This window comes from Mastigoproctus giganteus, chromosome 14, assembly GCF_048544385.1.
Source record: "Mastigoproctus giganteus isolate SK-2022 chromosome 14, ASM4854438v1, whole genome shotgun sequence".
Classification (NCBI taxonomy): domain Eukaryota; kingdom Metazoa; phylum Arthropoda; class Arachnida; order Uropygi; family Thelyphonidae; genus Mastigoproctus; species Mastigoproctus giganteus.
The window spans coordinates 46733464-46757574 of record NC_143588.1 but is presented as its reverse complement, the minus strand read 5'-3'; the positions used below and the strand labels follow the sequence as shown (position 1 = coordinate 46757574).

Genomic DNA, 24111 nt, shown 5'->3' with positions numbered 1-24111 from the left:
CACACTATATAATGTCCGCCTCGCATTTGGAACACCTTGGTTTTATGGTGATGCAGACAGGATGTCAGATGACTCATTAATGTCTGTACTTTAGCCCATCAATGAATGAAAATATTCTTCGATTGCTCTAAGTTACCTCCCAACCTCAGATGAATGACTGATGATTATCCTTAATCGTCCTTTTAGTATCTCATGTTGGTTATTTATTTATGTACATGTGGATATTAATATTAAAATACAAAATTTATGCAAGGAAGCAAAGGCTATCCGCCATTAAAATCTACCCTGACTTCATATTTTCTTTACTTCTTTTAAGTATATATTCCTCCGTCCTCAAATCTACGTAAGCTGTCTGATTCTGCAAGTCTACTTCTCTTGTTCCAGAAGCTAACAACTCTTTGCGTAAAAGCAAATTTTCTTATATCTGTCAGCAGGTATCTATCCTGCATTTGAATTTATGTCGTTTTCATTTGCATCCTTTTAGAGAGTAGAAATATGTTCACAACACAAAATCTGCTCAACCTTTTAAGATCCTGAATAATACAGTCACACTATGGAGGTCTAGTTTACCGAATATGTAAAGAGTGAATTGGAATCTTCTTCCCCTGTAAGAATATCCTTTTATAACTTCTCTTGTTGTCTGGATACTGGCAAGTCTCCTAAAATAAGATTTCCAGACCAGATTATAGTATTTAATCATCATCATCATCAGCCATTTTCAATCCACTGCAGGATGAAGGCTTCTCCAGCAACTTTCCACTTCCCTCTGTTTTGAGCACTGGCCATCCATTTACTACCCACAAACTCATGAATTTCATCTATCCATCTCCGCCTTTGTCTTCCAGGTTTTCTTCTTGCTCCTCTTGGGTACCATTCTGTTATTTTCTTAGGCCATCTGTCATCATGTCTTCGAGCTATGTGTCCTGCCCAAGACCATTTTAGTTCTTTAGTTTTGATAAGAATGTCCTTTACTTCAGTTTGCTGCCTAATCCATTTGTTTCTCTTCTTATCTAACAGTCTCACTCCCAATATAATTCGTTCCATTCTTCGCTGTGTAGTTCTCAGCTTCTCTTCCATTCTTTTGGTGAGTGCCCAAGTTTCACTTCCATAAGTCATGGTGGGGAGTATACATTGGTTCATTATTTTACGTTTCAGACAAACTGGGATATTGCTCTTCAGTATGTGACTATATTTCCTGAATGCTATCCATCCAAAATTTATTCTTCTCTTGACTTCCAGCCATTTATCATTATTACAGCTAATAACTTGTCCCAGATAAGTATATGACTCCACCTTTTCAATTACTGCTCCTTCAATCATTATTTCCCTTTCCGTGGCATACTTGTTCATCATTACTTTTGTTTTAGCCATATTCATCTTTAGTCCAAAATCCTTACTAACTGTGCATAACTGATTAAGATTTTCCTCTAATTCTTTGGGATCGTGGCTTATAACCACAATGTCATCTGCAAATCGTAAATGGTTTAGGTACTCTCCGTTCACATTGACTCCTTTCTGCGACCAGTCTAATCTGAAAGCTTCCTCAAGGGCAGCAGTAAACAGCTTCGGAGATATTGCGTCTCTTTGTCGAACTCCTTTCTCGATTTTAAATTTGCTACTGTCTTTGTCTAGTCTAATAAAGGAGGTAGCACTCTCATATCTTTTTTCTTCAAAATCATAATATATGGGGTATCTGTGCCTTGTCTTTCCAGTGCCCGAAACATTGCCTTATGCTGTATGGAGTCAAATCCCTTTTCATAATCCACAAATGCCAGGAATAATGGTGTTTTATATTCATTTTCTTTCTCCATTAGCTGTGATATTATGTGAAGGTGATCCATAGTTGAGAATCCTGTCCTAAAGCCAGCTTGCTCTTTCGGTTGATTCTCATCAAGTATTCTTTCTAATCTGTTAGTAATGACCCTTGTGAACAGCTTGTAGATGTGGGATAACAAGCTAATTGGTCTATAATTTCCAATTTCTGATTTATCTCCTTTCTTATGCAGCAATATTGGTCTAATTTCTAATTGGTCTATAAATTCCAATTTCTGATTTATCTCCTTTCTTATGCAGCAAAACTATGATTGCATTATTCCACTGCTTAGGCGTCAGACCTTTTCTAATGCACTTTGTGAAGATCCTTGCCAGTTTTTGTGTTATGTCTCTTCCTCCCAATTTCAACAACTCTACAGTAACTTCATCTTCCCCTGGGGCTTTCCGATTCTTCATTTTCTTCAATGCATGTTCTACCTCATCAGGAAGAATATCAGGTATGTCGTATGTGTTGCTACTTTGCAATCCATCTTCCTCACTGCTGGTATCATTCCCTCGCTCCTTGTATAATTCTCTATAGTAGTCTTCTGCTATTTGAATTATGCCTTCTCTGCTGTTTATAAGTACACCATCGCTATTCTTCAGTTTCAGTATCATTCATATCTTTCCGTATTACTGCTCATGGCTGCTGATTTAAATCCTTTGTTTTCCCTTAATGCTTGTTCTACTTTTCTTGTGTTAAATCTTCTTATATCCTCTCTGAGTCTCTTTCTAATCGCTTTGCATAACTCAGTATACTCAATTTTCTCCCTGTCAGTGTTTTTTGTGCTCTTCATTTGTCGTCTTCGGTTCATCATGACAAGTGTTTCTTGACTAATTTTTTCTTCTTTGGATTTCTGTTTCCCTATAGGTTTCTTGGGCTTTATCACTTTCAGAAAGTTGTAATATTCCTCGTCGATATCTTGGTCCTGAGCAGTCTGCAGAAGCTCAAACTTGTTTTTAAGTTCCAGTACATACTGCTTTTTCTCCTCCTCTGTTATCTCAAAGACCTTTATATTATTTACTCGAGTCAGTTTTTTCCTTTCCTTTCCTACATCTATATCAAGTGTACATCTTACCGTTCTGTGATCACTTCTAACATTTACCTTATTCAGGACGGTAACATCATTCACAATATATCTTCTGTTAGTGAGGATGAAGTCGATTTCATTAGTTTTTAATCCATTTGGACTCTTCCATGTCCACTTTCTGTTCACCCTTTTCTTGAAAAAAGTGTTCATTACTGACAGTCCTTAAGATTCTGCAAATTCCACAAGTCTTTCGCCTCTTTTTATTTCTTTCACCAATTCCAAAATTTCCTATAGTTCCTCTTTCTGCGCTGTTTTGCCTTTTTCCAACCTTAGCATTGAAGTCCCCCATAATAATAGTGTAGTGGGTTTTCTGCTCATCTAGAAGACTCTCAATTTCGGTGTACATTTCTTCAACCAGGATATTAGACAGGATATTAGAGCTAGAAAAGGAATTAGAAAGTGTGAATTGGAATATCATCGGTTTGGCTGAAACAAGAAGAAGAAATGAATCACTTATAAGTTTATCAAGTGGAAATCTGCTGTACACCAATGGAAACAGTGAAAGGAAAGTCTTCATCATCATGGCTCGATGTTGGTGCATAAATCGTTATAATCTTTAGCTTGTACCTCTTAGAAATCTTGAGTATTAGCCTTGATACCCTTGGTGATGTACTTTTGAATTGCAAAATGTTGTTTTTAAAATCTTTATGGACCAGAAACCCAACACCACCTTCACTCCTTTCACTGTTTCCATTGGTGTACAGCAGATTTCCACTTGATAAACTTATAAGTGATTCATTTCTTCTTCTTGTTTCAGCCAAACCGATGATATTCCAATTCACACTTTCTAATTCCTTTTCTAGCTCTAATATCCTGTCTTCACCGATGAGTAATCGTACGGTATAACAGCCAAGTTCAGTTTCCATGCATGGCAGCCGGGTCGTACCCAGAGATTCTTAGCACCCTCTGCTTCCACTCTGATCCTCTCGCTGCCGTAAGAGGGAGAGTGAAAGCTGCTGGGGACTGAGGGCCATTTGTATTGTTGTGCTCTCATGCTGGAGGGTTTGGTCTTTTCCTCTTCACGCTGACCAGGCGTCTTGAAGAGAACCACTCTACACGTTCGTTGCCACCTAAGTGACATAACAGGGCTTGCCATCGAGAAGGTGTGCATGAGTGGATTTTAGGGAGGCAGGCCAACCGGACTTCTCCTAAATCTTCTATAATAGAGAGATATTGGATCCATCAGTGTTTTAGGCTGAGTGTCTGATAACACACAGGATACCTGTTCCCCTCTTAGCCTCTATAGTATTTAATACATGTTATTATACCTGTAGATTCGAACATGCAATAATTACCTCCTTATCTGTACTGTAAAAGTTCCTGTATATCATTGTGCTGTCTTAGTACCCTTGATGAATTGCTGAGAGAACTTCATGCGCGACCGTATTACCACCTCTATGCCCTTTTCCTCTTCAGTTACGTTGAGTATAATGTGCCCCTACATGAAAATTTAACATGGGATTACTGTTGAAATCGTGGAATTACTGTGGACTTACAAAATCTACTAGCATTAACTCTTATTTGCCACTTTTATACCAGTTGTATAATCTTAGTCTTTTTGTTAACCCTGGTTTTTGTTAATTAACAATCCCTTTCGTCTGAATATCATTGGCAAAGTTTGACGTGAAACTTGTAATGCCATCATCAAAATCATTAATGAAATTAGAAACAACGAGGCCCTAGCACAGTAGCCTGGGGGACCCCCAATCAAGACACTTGGTGCTTCTGCATGTAAATACGAATACTTGATTTTATATTTGTTTCATGGACTTTAGATTTATCATGATATCTCATTATAGATGAAAAGATTTCTTAAGCTTCCTTTTAGTTGTCTGTCCTTTCCATCTTAAGGCAGATTGGTTATTTGAAAATAAAAAAATAATAATAAATAAATAAAATATCCTTTCATACTATAATTTTATAAATGTGTCATACAATGAATTCAATTGATGAAAAAATCGAAAAATAATTATAGACAATAAAATTTTCACGTATTTTTTTAGTTTATTAATTAGGTTAAAAACATATTTGCCATCCTTTTTAAAATACTGATCAATTCTGAACTCCTACAACATTGCAAGGGACGATCCTTAATATATTTCTGACCTTAATTCTTTATCCAATCTTCAAGTTAATATTTCGAAAATTATCTCAAAACTGATATAAAGTTTATCCAATCTTTATAATATGCCCATTATTTTAGGTCAGGAATTAAAAAAAATGCATTTAGTTTTTTAATATAAAAATATCAGAAAAATCAAGCGTTTATTTTAAAACCCCTCTTGTAAACTGAGTTTATTGGCCATAAAAGATACGACGTTCCCCTTTAAAGTTAACTTTTCCGTCGAGCAGCGCTTTATTATTTTTACCTGTCAGTGTCATGAAGTTGGTTTTATGGAGTTACCTTAGCAACGGCTGTTACAATTTCTCAGAGGAATAAGAATTGATGGCGTAAGGGATAATACGATAATCAACTTTATTGGCTGGCATAAGCCAAACGTTTGACATATTAAAAAGTATTTTCACAGGACTTTTATAAAAGTATACATATTAAAGATATCCCTTGCTGTATCTTGCTCGCATTTAAAAAGGGACAACATTCAAAACAAACTCGTCTGTGTGTGTGTGTCGAAGACGAACTCTGTATTATAGCTTCACAACTTTATAACGTCACCGTGTTATAACTTTTCCTTTCCACAATGCACGCTTGTATGCTCTGCTGTAATTAACACTTTCTTCAGCTCTAGGTAGTCCTCACAAGCTTGAGTAATTCTCTGTTTAAGTTCGTCCAGATTGTTCTAGACTGTTGCGTACGCCACTGATATCTTAATTCCAAAGGAAAAATGGCTGTGACAGGTAGAATGAGCATGGAGACTACACCTCCATAGTCGATACCTGATTTTGAAATTTAGGTGGTAGTTGCGGTTGAAATCAACTCATTTTGTGCAGTGGCACTGCTACTCGTATGTTTGAATCGAAGAACGTATTTCGCATAGATACTGATATCCTCCATGCGGCCGAACTACAAAGCGAGAAGAAATTACAGATATCAATCACTTGTTTAGCATGTCATTGTAAAGATTTAACACTTTGTTGTCCCATACCCGACTCCAAATATTAGTTGGCTAACTGCTTGATATCTAATACCTTGGGTTTATTATGAATTTTGGCCACCTATATAGCTTCGTGCAGATGTTGACGATATCTTCACCTGCATATTTTACTTCATCGATCCATAAAATGTTCTTAAGGAATTTCGTATCGTCTTGTAATTACGAAAGCCTGTTCTTCTATCTTCTTTATGTTCCCTGTTGTTATTGTGAAAATATAACAATGATATATATTGCACTTCTTATATTGGCTTCATTGGTGTCGCAGTGTGGTTGTAGACAGAATTGCTGTGGCATCCTCCTCTTATACATCGTCTGTATCAGCTACAACATCAACTTGGTTGCGCAAACATTTGATATTAGAACTATAGTAACCCAGAATTATTTACTGCATATAGTTCTATTTTTTATTGGGGGGAAGGGGGCCGGAATGCAAAACGCTCATATCTCACAGAATAAAATATACCTGCAGCTCTCGCTGTCACTTTCTGTATATGAAAATTATCTTTTATAATTGCTCCTTTGAACAGACTGGTTTGCATCCCAACATATAAACATATTCATTTAAATGTGAATACGCAATAGTATTTAAATCCAAAACGCAAAGACTGCAACCACTGTGTCGAGTTCTTATAAGAGAACATCCGAAATTACGGAGGATAAGGTTGCGGAATTTCAGAGCCCACTTTGTATGAAATAAAAGTCGTTATGCATCACCGAGTTGTGCTAAACATAAAATGAGTACGAGACAGTAAGTTAGTAAATTACTGTATGTATCTAGATGTTGTTAGCATATGTAGTGGTTAACATAATTCTCTGATCCTATTTTGCTGTCCTGGAGCTCAAACAAAAAAATTCGTTTATTTTAATTTTACAAATATATAACAGTTTCGTAAATAAATGTTCAACGTTTATTGAAGCACTCAATGATTCACTTATTAAATTAGAAGAAATACTGCTTGTATTTTTGTATGTAATTTCATATTGCTCCAAAATCATGCGAGTGCCCTCTTTAATACCTTTAAAAATATAACAATAAAGAAAATAAAAACTTTCGCAGTGTATTCAAATGTTTGCGTAACTCTCAAGAAGGCAGCTATATTTTCTAGATGAATAAGATTTTCCGCCGTCCAGACAGTCTTGTTGCATTAATGCACCAAGACTGTCTCGACATCTTTCAGCTAAATAATGATCAACAAGATGATTCGAACAGTAGGACATACGAGCCTCCAAATAATATATAGTAGGATATCATATATTCTGAGTATGCGCCTGTATGAAAAACACATATTCTAGACACGTGCTATTTAGAAAACATTCCAGTCGATGGAACTTGTTAAAGAATCGTAAGGAAAAACAACAAAAGAGAATAATAAAAAAATAAGTGCAATGACCTCTTTCGTGAATGTCATTGATTAGTTTGTAAGTGAAAGCACAAGATAATCGTGTTCGGTGGTCATTGATATAACAGATCATCTTTATTTTTCGATGACCTCTCTGGAGATGGTGATTATTATTACTTGCTCTGGCGGGTTGTAATAGATGATCAGCTGACTGGCGTTGCAGTAGTCTGCCTTACCCGTTTTGCAGTCTTTTCTCCGTGGCGCTACTAAGACGTGGAGGAAAACGTTCGCTGCTAACTCGAGGAATAGGTTTTTCATTGAAGTTGAACCTGTCGTTCGTGTTTAGATATTTCGCTTTTGAAATTTTTTCACTGTCATGAAAATTATCGTCTGTGTAATATGCATAATATTATCCGTGCTATATCCGAAAAACAACGAATAAATAGAGTTATTTTTACACACAGCGGCCATTTCTCTAGATTATCAGTGAATTTTTTCACCTTAAAAACAAACAATCCAGCCTTAGGAAACAGAGCAACGCAGTAACCCTTATGACATGAGTTGACTGGAGTTTAATTCAAAATAAATTGTTTCAGCTAATAAGGTGATAAATCCACTGAAATTCTCCTTTGAGACTTTTTGAAGATATACTAGTCTTTTTCAAAAACTTAGATTTTTCAAGGTTTGGCTTCATTTTATATTTCGCAAACTGGACTACACATATTTTGCAGATGATCAATTTACGTACCATAGCATAATAATATAATATTATACTTGGTACAAATATATATGGCGCCTTCGTAACCAGGTGGGAAGGAGCAACAGTGCGTAGCACACGCTTCTTGATTAGACCGGGGTTCGAGCCCGTCACCACCAAATACGGAGGATGCGGAAAGGTCATGGAATGACCACCGCACATCCCCAAGCAATATGGCCTTAGTTGCTAATGCTCCTAAAAACCAAACAACAAACAAATATATATGAGAAGGCAAGAGGGAGAGAGAGCTCTATGTAGTTTGCATTATTTTTATGCTGTAGTCTTTTTTTAGAAAGTCAAAAAGTATATGAAATAAGTTGCATTTTCAGTTTTTCTTTTTCTTTTTTCTTTACTTCTGATTTGTTTTCTAGAAATGGTAGTCTATTTTTCTGAAGTTGTTTTAAACAGTTTCTTCCATTAATTTCTTCAACGAAGTTCTTAAAATATATTAGAATGAGCGCTGATTTTCTAGCTGCGCTAGAAGATTACTGCTTATTGCAACCGAAGGCAAAATAAAAACCTCCCATTTTCTTCTTTACCTTCTTTTGGTTATGTTAGTTGCCTGATTTAGTTAGGAGCTGTTTATTCGCATCAGCATTGTGTAAAGCATGCCGAGTATTTTCATGTCATTTCTTTCATACCGGAATATACGCAAGAAAAGAAAAGGAAAAAAAAAAAATAATAAAACATGCCACTAATCTTTCGTAAGATAAAGAAAGAATGAACGCAGCCTCTTATACTGAACGGTCGAAAGTGCTGCAGTCTTATTGGTGGCTGTTAAAGTGAAGAGGCGGGCCAATATGCCGGTGATTGATTTGCCTTCCACACACTTCGTTTTCTGTTGAATTAAGAAGTATTGAAAAAGGTTTTTTTGTTTTGTTTTTTTTATCCTTAGAGGAAAGAATATCTAGGCAAGCCGATGTTAACATCGCATTATAGTGAAATTTGATTTATTTCTTCCAAATCTCATTTGAAATGCTCAAATTCGATTTAAAAACACTGAGAAAACATTTAACTTTAAATATTTTTCAGCCCAGTATGTTTGGCATATTTTTATATTAAGTTAACGTTGTTGTTAATAATATTTTTATTAATTCACATTGTAATCATCTTAAAAACGTTGTCATTTTTTTTGAAATGTTGAAACGTAGATTTTTTTTCTTTTTATTTCTCTGCTTTAAGATAATTATTTCTTCCATTGTAAATAAATGTATGGATCTTTAAATGAATTAAATCTAGCTAGAGAAAATACAATAAAGCTTATTTTTAGCAGTAATGTGGGCTAGAACCATGGTTGGTTCAAACGCGTGTACTAGTGCACCTTCCTGCGTGTGGAGAGAAAAGTCAAATCGGAAAGAAAAAAAAAAAAAAAAAAAGACTGTTATATTGCTTCCTGGGAAGGCTTTACGATCAGTTTCGATTTCATAGTCCCGCCAAGCCCCTCCCTCTCCCGCTTTAACAAAAATCTATATATAAATGAAAGTAGGTTTCGGAAGTTCGGCTCATCAGATTTTCGGCATATGTTTTCTTCGTCTCTTGTAATGTTTTAAACCCAAATGGAAACTGTCGTAGGTAGCACACTGGGTGAAAAAGGACTGCGTATGGCCTTTTTTCACAAGGTGGTTGAGTTAATAGTCCTCAGCAAGCTGACCGAAGAATACATGCAGTTAGAGACACAATATATTGATGCCTCATCGGTATATTGTGTCTGTAAAATTGCCTTAATTGATTTGGTGCTTAACATACACCTAAAATTATACACCCAGATGGAATTTATCTTTTTAAATACAGATGACTCGTAGAGTATGAATTTTGTTCGGCAAGAGAATACAACATCAAGACTTGTTGGATATTGGCTTTGAATGAACCCACATCAGAGTAGGCGATTATGATAACGTTGATATTGCCACTACATTCAAAATTGGTGGAGCTGAGGTTTTCTGCAGAAGTCCGAGCTTCTTTAGGTTGGTAGTAGCAGTTCTTAATTCGGATCAAACGAAGCTGCGTTTTTATTAAGTAAAAATTTTTAATTAATATACTGTGAAGAATATGAAATGAGTCAAATTTTGAATAGCATAATTAGAAATAAATGTGGCATATACAAAGTGTTTCTTCTCGTTATCCTAAAAACAGGGGAACAACTCTGTATAAGCTAAAAATTTGTAAGCAAGAATATATAATTAATCTTATGGCTATTGATATCTTCTCAGTTAGCCAGCAAAATTCAGTGAGCAGAAAAATTAACCTGATTTAATATTCATAATTGTTCTGATTTAACTGTTCTTTTCTTTTCTTTTTCTTTAAGAAAACCCTGGTACACACTCTAGTAAAAGTGAATTTTTGTTTTTTCTAATATAGGTATGTTCCAGGCTCCATTGGTACCTTCTATTCCACCAAACCATCCCAATCATCATGCCTTTCCCATGAATCCCATGAATGCCCTAACTAGACCGGGTCCAGTGAGTTTGCCCCAGCTACCGCCACCCCCATCTCTACCTATGAGGCCAAGTCCTCCTGTTCCTATGTTGACCAACAACAGTCACTCCTCTCCTTCCCCTGGAAATAAAGATGTGCCATCACCGTCACAAATGATGCATCATCATCATCAGCAACAACAACAACAACAACAACATCAACATCAGCAACATCCAACTTCTCTACAGCATCAACATCAACAGCCACCACCGCCACCGCCTCCTCCTCCTCCGCAACAGCAGCCACAGCAACAGCAGCCACAGCCCCCTTCACAACAGCAGCAGCAACAACAACAACAACAACAGCAGCAACAACAGTCACTTCAAAATCATCATCATCAGTTACCACCACAGCCATTACCCCAGGTAAGTAGCAAAATTTAATCGTATTTCATAGTGTCAGACTATTGAACACTTGACTTCCTTTTGATGTAGAATACACTAACTAGTGCTGATCGGAGCCAAAATGAATTATTTCTAATTATTGTAATAAAATAACATATATGTTGTCAGCTGGGTATTCATTTTGGAACTTATGTTCGTAACAAAAACTGAAACTCGCATTTGAAATATGCACATTATTTCTCTCATCATTTATTATTTGTTGATACAAATGGGCTTGGTCAATTTTCACATCTAGTACGTTTAGTAACTTTCACGATTATTCAGATTTAATTTTTCTCCCGAAGTCTCCCCCGCCCCTTTTTTTTAAATTAATTTTCTAACAACTAATTTAAAAAAAAAAAAACAAAAAAAAAACTCATTTCTATAAACTTAAGGAAGAATGAGTTCCCAAAAATAATTTAGTACCTAATTTTCCCAATTAGGCTGGATTTAGGGAAACAGATATCATTGGACTTTATAAGTTTTGCTTCCATTCATTTGATTCCCCATTAACTGAGAATGTCAATAAATAACTGTCCTCGATCAAAATCTAACTCGTGCTTATGTCAAGTTTTCAAAGATGGCGTTACCTGAAAATATTCTCTTGCTAAACGAACCTGATAAATGGCCTCTTATTATAAATTTCAAACACAGTAGAGGTTTTTTTTTTTTTATGGGATGAATATATACATCAAGTTCCATTCATAATCATTAGGATCACTTTGCTCATTTTTCTGATTATGTTTGCATTGATATACAGTGTAACTAATTTTACTATCAGCTATCATACGTAAAATCATGAAAAACATGATTTTACATATGATTTTGTCAGGTCCGAATCTAATAATTAAATTTTCCTTGAAATTATGTTTCCGATTACTTTGTGTATTCCCAATCCCACGTTCACCTTGCCCTATTTTAATCATCAGAAGAGTAAAAGTAGCGGTCGAGGAGGCACCAAACACTCCACTTTCAGCACCATCAAAACGGCATGCGCAGTTTACTTATATGGTATTTTATCAAGGCCTGCCATAGTACTGTATTTGTCCATGGTATTGTTATCTCGAGGCTCATCATTTCAATAGGAGGATATCTTTCTATTGGAATCATTAATACCGGTGATTTGCGACTGCCCAGTGAACAGTTGTTTGTGTGTATTTAACTATAGTTCATTAAGGGGTGATCGTCTTGTTAACTGAGTTTCTTGGGGTTTAAATATACGCCTTACAGTAATCTCTCGATTTACGAACACCATGTGTTCCTCAGAAGTAAATTGGTTATTAGTTTAGGTTTGTAATTTACAAACGTGTATAATGATTTAATAGGAACGTGGTTACCAAAACCATTGCTCGCTTCCCATTTACAATGCCATTGATTTTTCAATATAACCTTTTTTTATAACGTTATTTTATAATATAACGGTTTATTTTATATATTTCTTAAAGTATGTGTAGCATAGTAAATACAAAGTATGGTACAGTATTATGTTATACAATGATAGAAAAATCGATAGAACTGTTGATAAGGTTTCATTCCGAAATTCGGCAATGGTCTGGCTACACTATTACTAGTTAGATTATTTTAGTTTTGTGTTAAGTGCCAAAGCAATTAAGGCTATGAGGAGTCAGTATATTATTTTTGTAATTGTGTGTATTCTTCGGTCGGTTTGTCGTTTGCTGAACAAAAACCATGCGACCCCTGCCTGAGACTAAATTCAGTCGCCTTATGAAAAAGCGCTTAAAAATTCCTTGTGTCATTGACAAGATTTGAACTCGTGCTTTTTCGACCTGGTTTGGAAAGATAATGATTAATCCACCTGCTAACGGCGAGATTCTAATTCGGGTTTTTTTATTGAATTTATTTATTTTTCTGTTCTGATTTATTATAAGTTTTCTTTTCTGAAATTTCCTAGTTATGAAAATGATATTTTGTGCTTCACGTTATTATAAATATCAGAAAAATAGTTTTCATAGATTAACAAGAAAATAAAGAAGATGACTTAGTATGGTTACAATAATTTTACAAAAAAAATAATAATAAAAAAAAACGTATTGTACTGTTTACGTGTGCACAGTATACTGTAAATATATAAATAATAAAGGTGTTTAATTCTCATTTATTTTAATTTTAAAAGATCTTATCTTGTGGCAAAATGTTTCAAGATAATGCAAAGATGAAATTTGGATGATCGTAAATCAGGCGATTACTGTGCTATGCTTAATGAGAGTTGCGACATTCAGAACAATCGTATAAATCGCAGTGAAAATTTGCATCTGCAAATGATTGCGCTGTAATTGATTATACCACTAAAGATTATGTAGTATCCCTCTTTATATCAAATGAACTTCATCTTGCTATAGCAGGATAGAATACCTACCACTCATAAAAGCACTTCATGAACAGTACACAATTTTATCTAAAATTGTGTACTGTTCATGAAGAACCGTGTTATATTGGACTGTGCGCAAGAATTACTTGATCAGTTTTAGCAGAATCGCCTGAGACTGCCCAGATTGACCAAATAATAGATCAGCAGCTCAGGTAGTCTGTTGTCTTTGTCTATTGTTTGGGCTATCTACTTGTAGTGGTCAGGGAGCCACATGCAACAGTGATACTGAGCTAGGACACACTGGTGCTTTGTATTTTTCAGCGATGAATCACGGTTTTCTCCTTGGGTAAATGGTAGCCAAAAACGCAGCTGGAAACCATTATTGTCTGCTTCTTGTAGAAATGTGCGTTGTCCAACATCGTACAGGTCCACCCTCACAAAAAAAAAAAGGCTTGGACTAATATGGTGGGGAAAAATAGGCCTGGACTAGCACTCCTTAGTTCACATTCTGCCACGTCAATACCTGCTATACATATATCGGTATATTTCTAGTGGCTATATGGAACATTCCATACAGCCACTAGCAATATATCGTCTGGAATGTTCCTCACAGTACTTTGCAGTAGTATTATATGGCTGCACCCACATGGTGTAAATTGCCATGGACTTCCTGCTTGATGTGATACCCATCTTTGTCCTGAACATTCACTTGATCTCTCACCAGTTAAACATGGGCCTTAACCCTGTAGAAGCATGTCTTCCCGTACATTATAGGATCTGCAAGCACAGGCGAATGCAGTATATATGATATTCCAGAAGATACCATTGATTTACTCGCACTGATAGCATTAATTCATCTCCTTTGAATGGGCGCCTTCGTAGCCAGGTAGGCAGGAACAGCAGTGCGTAGCACACGCATCTTGATTAGACCAAATACGGAGGATGCGGAAAGGTCAGGCAATGACCACCGCATATCCCCGGAGCAATATGGCCTTAGTTGCTAATGCTCTTAAAAACCAAATAACAACTTTGAATGTGTTAGCTCTAAAGCTTAATCCCATCTCCATATTTGATTCCAAGCTACTTTTTTTATAATGTACGCCCTTTCATTTGTCTCTAACTTTTCTTTTATGATGAGTGCAGTTTTAGTGGAAGCCTATTTCTTTTCTTTAACTCAAAAGAAGCAAAAATTACTGTTTTTACCCCGTATTTATATAGAATTATATAAATTTTAAAGGATATGCTGCAAAATTAAAAGCTCATCAAAAGTAAATGTGATACAAAAATCTAGTACAGTTTTTTTATTTTTGCACAAAATAGTAATTTCAGTTGCATGGGGTCAACCCTTCCCCATAATGCGGTGCATTATGGGGAAGAGATTGACCAAAATCATGAGAACTGTGCTGCGTTTATTGTAGATAATTTATGTTATGGTTATAAATTATTCTTTTAATGGTTGTCGATTGCTCGATTTTTTACCCATATTTGAATTTATTTGCTAATCAAATTACATACTGCCTTTATTCATTATTATGGTGAAATATAACCATAACATATGCACCAGTTTGTTGTATTGTATATTGAAAAGTATATTATTTATTATCGGACTGTTACTTAACAAACTGCTCTACCGGTTTTAAAAATATGAATGATCTAATATTTGCCATAAAATAATCGTTTTATATATATATATATATATATATATATATATTATTATATATATATATATATATATATATATATATATATATATATATATTATAATCGCTGTATAGCTTTCGAAGAATGCTACTCCCATAACAGTAGTAAGCTAAAGCGGATGCAAAAAAAAAAGATTTTACTTTATTTTTTGTCCCTCCCCTGGCCGACCATTTGATTTATGTTACTGCACCATGTACCTAGATTGTAAGCTAGTGTCTTCATCCTAAACGTGACATGCAATTTTTTCGTTTACTTCGATAACATAAATATTTTGGAAGCCTGTGTTAAGAATATATACAAAGCACCCTTCATAAGCATCAAATTATAAGATAGCAAAAGGATAAAAGCATTGTGATCCCTGCGCATCTTCATACACGTCAACTCCATTAACGCAGCTACTTGCCATAATTCTCTGGTTGCACTTATGACCAGTCTGCTCTTTCGTTCATTAACACACAAGAACTTTAGGTGAGAATTACTATAATGGTAAAATAACGTTTTATTTGTTAAGGGTTTTTCTTAAAATCATTGTTATAATTAAGAATAAATGTAAATAGAAATTAAGAAAGAAATGTGTGTTTTGTTTTCTTTCTTGATGTACGCTGAATATCAATTTGTGGAATGAAAATCCAGATTCTCAAAAAAAAAAACTACCTACCTCGAGACGAACTTATAATGACACATTTCATGAAATGCAGTTGAAAGCCGCATTACAATGCTCTTTCTGTTATAGCCAGCCAGGAAACTCAACACCGTTTGAGAAAGCGTAGCAAACGTCAGCCCCCCCCTTCCCTTAGTGACGGGATTCGAACTTGACCTTTACGAACGAAGATGAGTGCCAGGCCGATTGCGCCACGAAAACGGTGTTCGTAAATAACAGTAATAGTATTAAGTTTTTTCGACTTCCCTTGTGGTGGTGGTGGTGCAGGGCATAGAATCCTGCTCTCACACGCCGTGTAGAAAAGAGGCTTCGTTTGATTCACGCTGCCGACTAAAATTGATTTCCTCTCTGAACAGGAGTAACTTTTATGAGTATTTTTCACGGAATTGGCGAGTATTACATTCCCCCTCTGAAACTGGAGTTTTTAATTTTGCAAAAGAGGAAGCCCAACTACGGAATACGCTTAATTTACAGACCTGATATACTCTCACTTCATCACCTTAGACGTCTCGGTGCAGACTCTAAACAACCGTAAAACATTAATATTTAGTAATGTAAGTGTGTAATATTGCAGTTGAGAAAATAATTAACACCTTTTGCAACCAATGAACAACCGTGTAGTTAATTTATGCATTAGATTTTGAAAAGGTCTTTTTTTTTTTCTCTCTAATTTGGAATATTGGATCGCATCATAAGAGCGTATATTTTCAATATATATATATTTTTTTTTTGAATTATGAGTTTCAAATCTCAATTAATACAAGACGTCTGTAAATTATGCACCTGATAGCAACTTTGCTTAAGAGCATATCATATACCTGCACAGTAATGTACAATTTTGAGCTCCACTAACATTTCATGTACCGAATTAAGTGTACTTAGAGCGGATGAAATAAAATAATTGCCACTTATCACTACTGTTGCTAAACTCTTGTAGAGTGTAAATATTGGCAACATGTTAATTATAAAATGAGAAAAAATACGGACAACCATAAGATTTAAATTAAACAGCGGATATACTAAGTCTTATATGATTAAATGCAACGGTACTGATTCAAAAGTATTGATGTTTGTTGTATTGAGCTTCCACAGTTGTTAATATGTTCAGAATGTTTACTAACATCAGCGTTAGCGAGCACTCTTTGTTAATATAGGAGAGTGTATTCGACCGATCTAGTAAATTTACCTGATTTTTTTTTTTTTTTTTTTCGAAAAATGATCATCCATTCTTATTGGTTCATAGTCCATTAGTTGTTTTTGATGGGGAAAAAGTCAAGCTCGCGTGACTACTAAATACGGTGATTTTCTTATATTCTATCTATATTGTGAACTCCTCTGACCTGGTTATTCCGGAGTATAAACAGAAAATATATTTATTTATTTAATTTTTTATTTACAAAATACCATAAGTAATTTTATGTTATTCTAACACCATTACGTAGACTGAAATATCTTGCATTTGTAGAATGGAACTGGTGGACTTGATAATAAGCCCTGTTACTCTGGAAAAATGTCATCTCGCAAGCACATACACGCAAACTTAGTGGCGATATTCATTACACAAGTTGCTCGTTTATTTGTATTATCTGCTATTTGATAGCCACATCTACCATAGAAAGATTTGTATGGGACATCCACTGAAGTACTGGCTCTTTATTGGTGGCATACAACTGCTATAACTAGCTAAATTTCATTTGATTAGCTGAAACTGTGCATATGGTATTGGGACAATACATTACTAGCCTGAACGTGTTACTCCATTTCGTGATATAGATTTAAAATTATCTTGAGGAAGAGATCTGCACTTCGATTTCGATTATTAATTTTGTGCATGATTCTAACCAGAATAATTGTTTAAATTTCCCGTTGTACTTTTTTAATAATATGCCAGCAGATCACCAGCAGATCGCCTGCAGAAAGTTATAGTAACTAGACATCTTTCTGGTGTAGAAATAGATCTTACTTCAGAAAGGTATTTGTGACCAGTCTTCTCAGTGCGTTTATGCTTTGGGCTGAGATTTGTGAATTCTACTTTGGGAGTAGGAGTGCAGAAGCACACGTCATTGATTAAAGGATTGCCACCCAATCTTCGTTGTAGTATCCAGTACTCAATGCGGTACTCATTGCTTGGCTCTCTCCTTTCGTTCGATGTTATTGTTTCGCTTTGTTATCTTGTCTTTCCCATCGAGGAATGATTTTACAACTGCAATATTAGGTACAGAACAAAAATAAAATGGAAAGACAACAAAGGAAAATATATAAAAACATAACATTGATAAAATATATAAAAAATTTTCATCTGTTATGAGAAAAACTTAAGGCAAAACGTGGTGATATGGGATACGAATTATCTTGAATAAAAGTCTTAAATATATAGTAGCAAAAGTTATGAGCAAATGGCTACCTAATGACTATGAAACTGGAAGATGGATTCTTAAACAACAATAGCATTCAGGTTATGCGCGAAAACAGTAGGTTTGCGAGACAAGAAGAGAAAATGCTTAACAGTAAGTACATTGAATGCTTAATTATGAAAAAATTAAGATGGAACCTTAATGGCCCAGGGATCCATTGAAGATGAATTTCATGAAATGTGCTTTCTAGTTTGCGTCTAGTGATTTGTAAAAGTAGAATAAAAAGTATTAAGAATGAAACTTATTAATCCTGGATAGACAGCAGAATCAGGACCAATTCAGATTTAGCCCTTGCAGTATATTTCAGAATTTAACAATTTTAAAAGACTTCTTACAAATAATTTTGTAAGAAGACAGCAGGAGGTGTTTAAAAGCAAAATGAAAAGAAATTTTTGTTTATATATATTTACAAAATGGAAATACGAGTTGAATAATGACCTTGTTCAATTATCGAAATAACTTACTTTAGCGGTTAAAAATTTTTATACTGTATTAAGAAGTGTTTATTAAATTTCCGCCACGCGATGGACAGCTAGTCGTGAGGTCATTTATGTAGCACTTGTTATTGGGAGAGGGGAGGCATTGGGAAATATGGGTAAGCCTAATGCACTAAATATCATACAAAGGTCCCTAAGAATAGTCTAAATAAGTCCTGAATTTTTGAAAAATATGGGAGCTGCTGCTGTAACACAAATTCTTAGCAGTGTTTCTATAGAAAGAATTTAAATTAGACCTGAAACTTCCCCTTGAACCAACTAAAGATCCACTGAAAATTTGGTCGATCCCGGTTTTCTTTCTTGAGTAATGCCCAACCGAAACAAATATAACTAAAAACCTCTTAGAAGTTCTTTGGGCCGAACTTCACCTGCACTGTAGCGTGTCTGTAACGGCATATATTCGTTAGTTGATTTGCTTGTTTTGCTGAACAGAAAACCCAAATTTCGAAGGAAACAACCATGGCCCTTTCTACACGGTTATGGTGATCATAACCATCATGGTATCACGCAATCTAACTTAAAATTTCGAAACATAAAGACCTGAAGTAAACGAATGGTCAATGCGATAGTGCAAGAGCACATACTTTTGAATGCCACAGTATTAAACAAAAGCGGCAATGCATTATTATTTTTTATTATACAGTACTGTACTTTAATATGTATGTATAGATTTCTGTAGAGGGAAATAACTGAGGACTCTATGTAATTGGCTCTAAAACCTTCCCAAAGAGGTATTAGACTCAATTCTTACAACGAAACAATCGCTGAACTTTTGGTGCCCATTCGACTTGTCCTAATTGAATAATGCCCAAAAATATAAGGTTTTTATAAAAGGAGGACTCTGAGGAGGGGGAAAGTCTGTGGAATCAGAACTGATCCTAAACCTTCCCTAGGATTAATAGAACAAACCTTGAAAATTGGTGTGTATTCAACTTTTGCTTATCGTGTAATGTTCAGACCTATAGACATACTCGAAATTTTTATTGGTCCGATTTTAATTAAATTTGTGGCGGCTCGACAAATCTGAAAATACGTAAATGTAAAATTTCATAATCCATTCGTTAGGAGTCTGGTTGTTACTGGTGGACATGGTGAAGATAGTAAGTATTTTATTTGCGAACCCGCCTAGAAAAGTACTATTCTTATGAACTGAAAGGCTGTTCTTGGAAGATTATGGGATATCTAATAATGGATACGAATAAGTTGCCAGTATTCCATTGTCTATGTAAATGATAAAGTACTGGGACAAAACTGTATTAAGAAAATTAAAACCTTTAGAAAAATAAAGGCTCTTCTTCTTCAGTTGGGACACATGAAAACAATCGACGAAGGACTTCACATCATTATATAAAGAAAGGCAAAACATCACCCTCAAAAGCAGCCTAGACGACAGTAAACATGTATCAGATATATTTAGCTTCCTGAAGACAATCAACATCTACCATGTACTGTAAATAATGATGATATACGTAGAATAAATAGTTAACCTTCATAAACGTGAATTTAGTTGCCATACAGAAAACATAAATATATCAAATGATCTGGTGCGTTTTGATCTGCGTTGTCGATGCGTCAGTAAATACCGAAACAATTAACCAACCCATTTGTTGGTCAGTAAGAAAACAGGTGAACCCTACCACAATGAAATAGCAAAAAATAAAATTATACGGTGATTATGATAACGAAGATGACACTAAAAGTGGGGATTAAAATATTTTGATACTGAGGGTGATTTATAATCCCGCTTTCACACCAACCACATATTTGATGCACGAGAATGAATTAAAAATAAATAAATATCTTGAGAAATTTGGTTTGTAGATAAAGATCGCTAGTCGAAAAGCATTGGTTGAACTCCAAGTTTTAAGAAATTTCAGAGAGAGAGAGAGCTGGTGAGGAAAGTACTTAAAGAGCACAATGTGGCAAGTATATCCCATGCTGATTGTATGTGAAAGCTAGTTGGAATAAATAGGGAGAACGAGGAGAGTATGTATATGTGATATTATATAAGCTCGTAATTTAGGGCTTTAAGACTGTTCTGCAATTGGACTGTCACAAGAATTTTGGAAACAATTAAGAAAGTGCATGCGTGAGAATGTTTTGCATGAATGAATAACAAGAATCGAATTTTTATGTATTAATATCGTAATAATTACTGTTTGAAATGATCAAAATGCATGATAAGTTGCATACTAAATGAAATACAATAAGATACTTATATAAGGGGAAATATAATGGGAATGAAAATGAGAAACGCCATTAAAAATGCCAAGGAAAGACGATTGAAATCTATGTGTGTCATGTCTGGTAAAGGAATCAGTCGAAAAGAGCAGGTATTCAACGTGTATACTGCTATTTCAACTAGTATTCAACGTGTTTTCTTTTAATGTGGCATTTCAGACCAAAGTGAAAAATTTGTCTAAAATGTAAAAAATATCAGACATCACATATTTAAGAAGTTTAGTGTTTTTACCTAGGCATAATACTTATAAAAATTCCAAACTAATTTGCAGTACAAGAAATTCTGGATTGTATAGACTAATAGGAAAAAGAGAATGTCCGTTATTGCCGAATGTCCATTAAATCGAGTTTTATTTTCAAGACCCATTTGTACCCCATACAATTGACAATTTCAACCTTTATTTATTGACTTTCTGTTGACACAAGCACAAAGATACTTTACCGTTACGGTATAGTAGTTCTTAAAAACTTTACTCAGAGCCTGAGCTAAGAAATAGAAGTTGAGGTAGTGGTTAAATTTCAGAGCCAGTCTCCTTAAAACCTCCCTACAGCATCTGCTACATTTTTTTTTAACACCATATTCCCCACAGATGGGAAAAATAGTCACACCAGAGTCTAATTTCTCGATCAGCTTTAATTTCGGCGCAACACTCAAATTCACACGCTTTCTCTTTTTACCAACTTGCTTAGGGACCATAATGATACACTTGAAGTGAGGTTATAATAAAGAAATAGGACAGAGATGAGCATTTAACTATATAATAGTGAGCATATCATAATGAAGTTTATTCTTCACAATAAAGTTGAGAAGCTGGTGGCTGTGCTGACTCATGTGTTTCCAGTTTTTCGTATCTCATGAGCACATTCAGATACTCTCGTTATTGTCTATCAATTTTTTTCGTCCATTAAATCCCAAGTCCGCTAAATCGAGATCCGCAAAATTAGGGTTTACCGTACTTCTGTTTTCGTATCATTAACCTGTAAATAATTGTCCAAAATACAGGATAATAGATTAATATATGCCTGTTTGTTTTAACCAATGCACTTACTCATTGCATTCTCAGATTATCCTGGGTCCTGATCATTCTGGAATAAGGCACATGGACATGATGAGTTGACAATTGATATAGTATTACCTACCATTTTTGGGTCAAACCACTGACGAACTCTTGATCATTATGGTCTTCGTTATTGTTATATATCTTGTGACTTAAGAAATACTAAATTATTGTTTTAGAATTATTTTTAGTAAAGAATTTTAACTCATTTATAAAGTTATATTTTACATATCTTAAAAGTATACTTCAGCAGTCGAGATTAAATGTTTCGGCATTGTATGCAGTAATGGAGATTGCCGAGAATGATAAAAACTGAAAATTGGGATGGGAAGTACCGGAATTTTTAAATAATGCTTATTATTCATATATTTCCTGTTGAACGAAATGCATCACAAATTTTATTATTTTTTAAACATGTAGCATTTCCTCTCAAAAAGAAATCATGCATACAGATAGTAAAATATATTTTTGTGTTTCATAAGTAGCATTATTTACAATGAAAGATTTGGCAATTTCGGACGCGCTAAGCTGGAATTAAATGCATTAATTTTCGCGACATTGGTGAATATTAACTGTTGTGATAAAAACTTTACTACACCAACATTTGTTACAAGTGTTTCTTGTTATGGATCAACTTTAAAATACATTGCAAGTGGAGTCACACTATCAAGAGCTCGACGTTTTGGTAGATGATTAGTGCTTTATGAAGTACTTTGCTTTTGATAAAGGGATAAAACGAAGAAAGCAACACATTTATCCTGGTGGATAGCACAGTGGAGGTAATCACGGACTTCCCACATCGGGTGAAAAAGGGCTGAGTTCGAATCCCGTCAGTGAAGCGATGAAGTTTTATGGGCTTTTTTCACAGTGTGGATGAGTTAATCGGTCTCAGACGAGAGTCGCATGGAATTTTTTCTCCCCACGTATTTGCAGACACAACATACTGACACCTCATACCCTTAGTTTCTTTTAATGAGGTTTGGAATAGCTACATTAATTACATATATCGCTTTGAAGTTTCCATCACTTGGATTATTTAATGAAAGAAATTTTCATCATCCTGCTGTTGTCCGAACCCCCAATGATAATGGTGATCTGTCTGCTTTTCTTAGCTTCATACAATGAATTAACTTAATTTTCCTGTACAGGGTCATGAAGCATCCTGTTCATAGATGTTTTTTAATGCGTTTAGACGATTGTATTCACTGTTCCTCGACCGGTCCATTGTGATAAAATTTCCGCACCATATTAAGTACACAGCAGAGAATGTTATGGGGTATGGCCTAAATGGCGAATACAATATGGTTCCATTTGAGTTCCATATATAGTATTTAACTGTACTCTGATTAAATGTTTACAATGGAAGAGATTTGAAGAAAATAATAATAATAATAATAAAAAACTAACGGTGGTCATCGGCAAGAGATTCGCAGTAGAAGTGTCATATCATTGTAATGAAGCACGATGAGCGTTATCATAACTCAGGAAAATCAAAGGTTATTACCGTAAACCTATTTTAACCCTCTTCCAAGATATATGAATCTTGAGCTCGCGGTGAGCTCAGGTTTATTTTTTCCATTTTACTATTAAAAATTAAAATTTCATTTTAATATTAAATATTAAAAATTTTTATGCTACAGTAATGGCGCTATTATCTAATGATTTATCTACCAAACTGTGTGTGTGTTTTAAACACATTTCGAGCTCCTAAATCTTGTGAGTTTTCTACCAAGGAAAATCACACCACAAAAATAGTACAGTATTTTTTAAAAATTTTGGCAGGAGTGTATTAAATCAACTCAGTAATATTACTTGAATTTTGATAGTGTAGAGAAATAATCTGCTATATTAGACCTTCGATCTTGTATAGCAGATTGTTGCTCTACATTACCTTAATAAAAGTCGTATGACATACCTCTAACTACAGAAAATTGTGTGATACAAAATATGCAAATATTTTAGTGTATAAAAGTTATCTTGGAATTCATTTCAAACGTGTATGCCCAGCGATGAGCACACTAAAAGAACTAATAGAGTTTCAGAGGGAAATTATATTTGGAATGCATGTGTGGAGGATACTTGTGCGTGCTATTTCTCAGGAAAATTAATCATTCCTAGGTTGATCAATTGGAACGTGTTGAAGAAATGGGAATCCAAAGACACTGAGTACAAAAAACGACCAAGTAGGCGTAAAACACCAAGACTAATAGTAGCTGACGTGCACTGCGATGGCTAGTTT

General features: G+C 34.9%; 1 protein-coding gene across 1 annotated transcript in view; it reads left to right on the top strand.

Moving 5' to 3' along the window:
* Positions 1–24111, top strand: part of LOC150075109 (uncharacterized) — a 481445-nt gene that overhangs the window by 329446 nt on the left and 127888 nt on the right. Inside the window, exon 8 of the mRNA XM_090388677.1 lies at positions 10472–10953. Within this exon, the coding sequence (XP_090244803.1) occupies positions 10472–10953 (482 nt within the window). The remainder of the gene's footprint in view (positions 1–10471; positions 10954–24111) is intronic.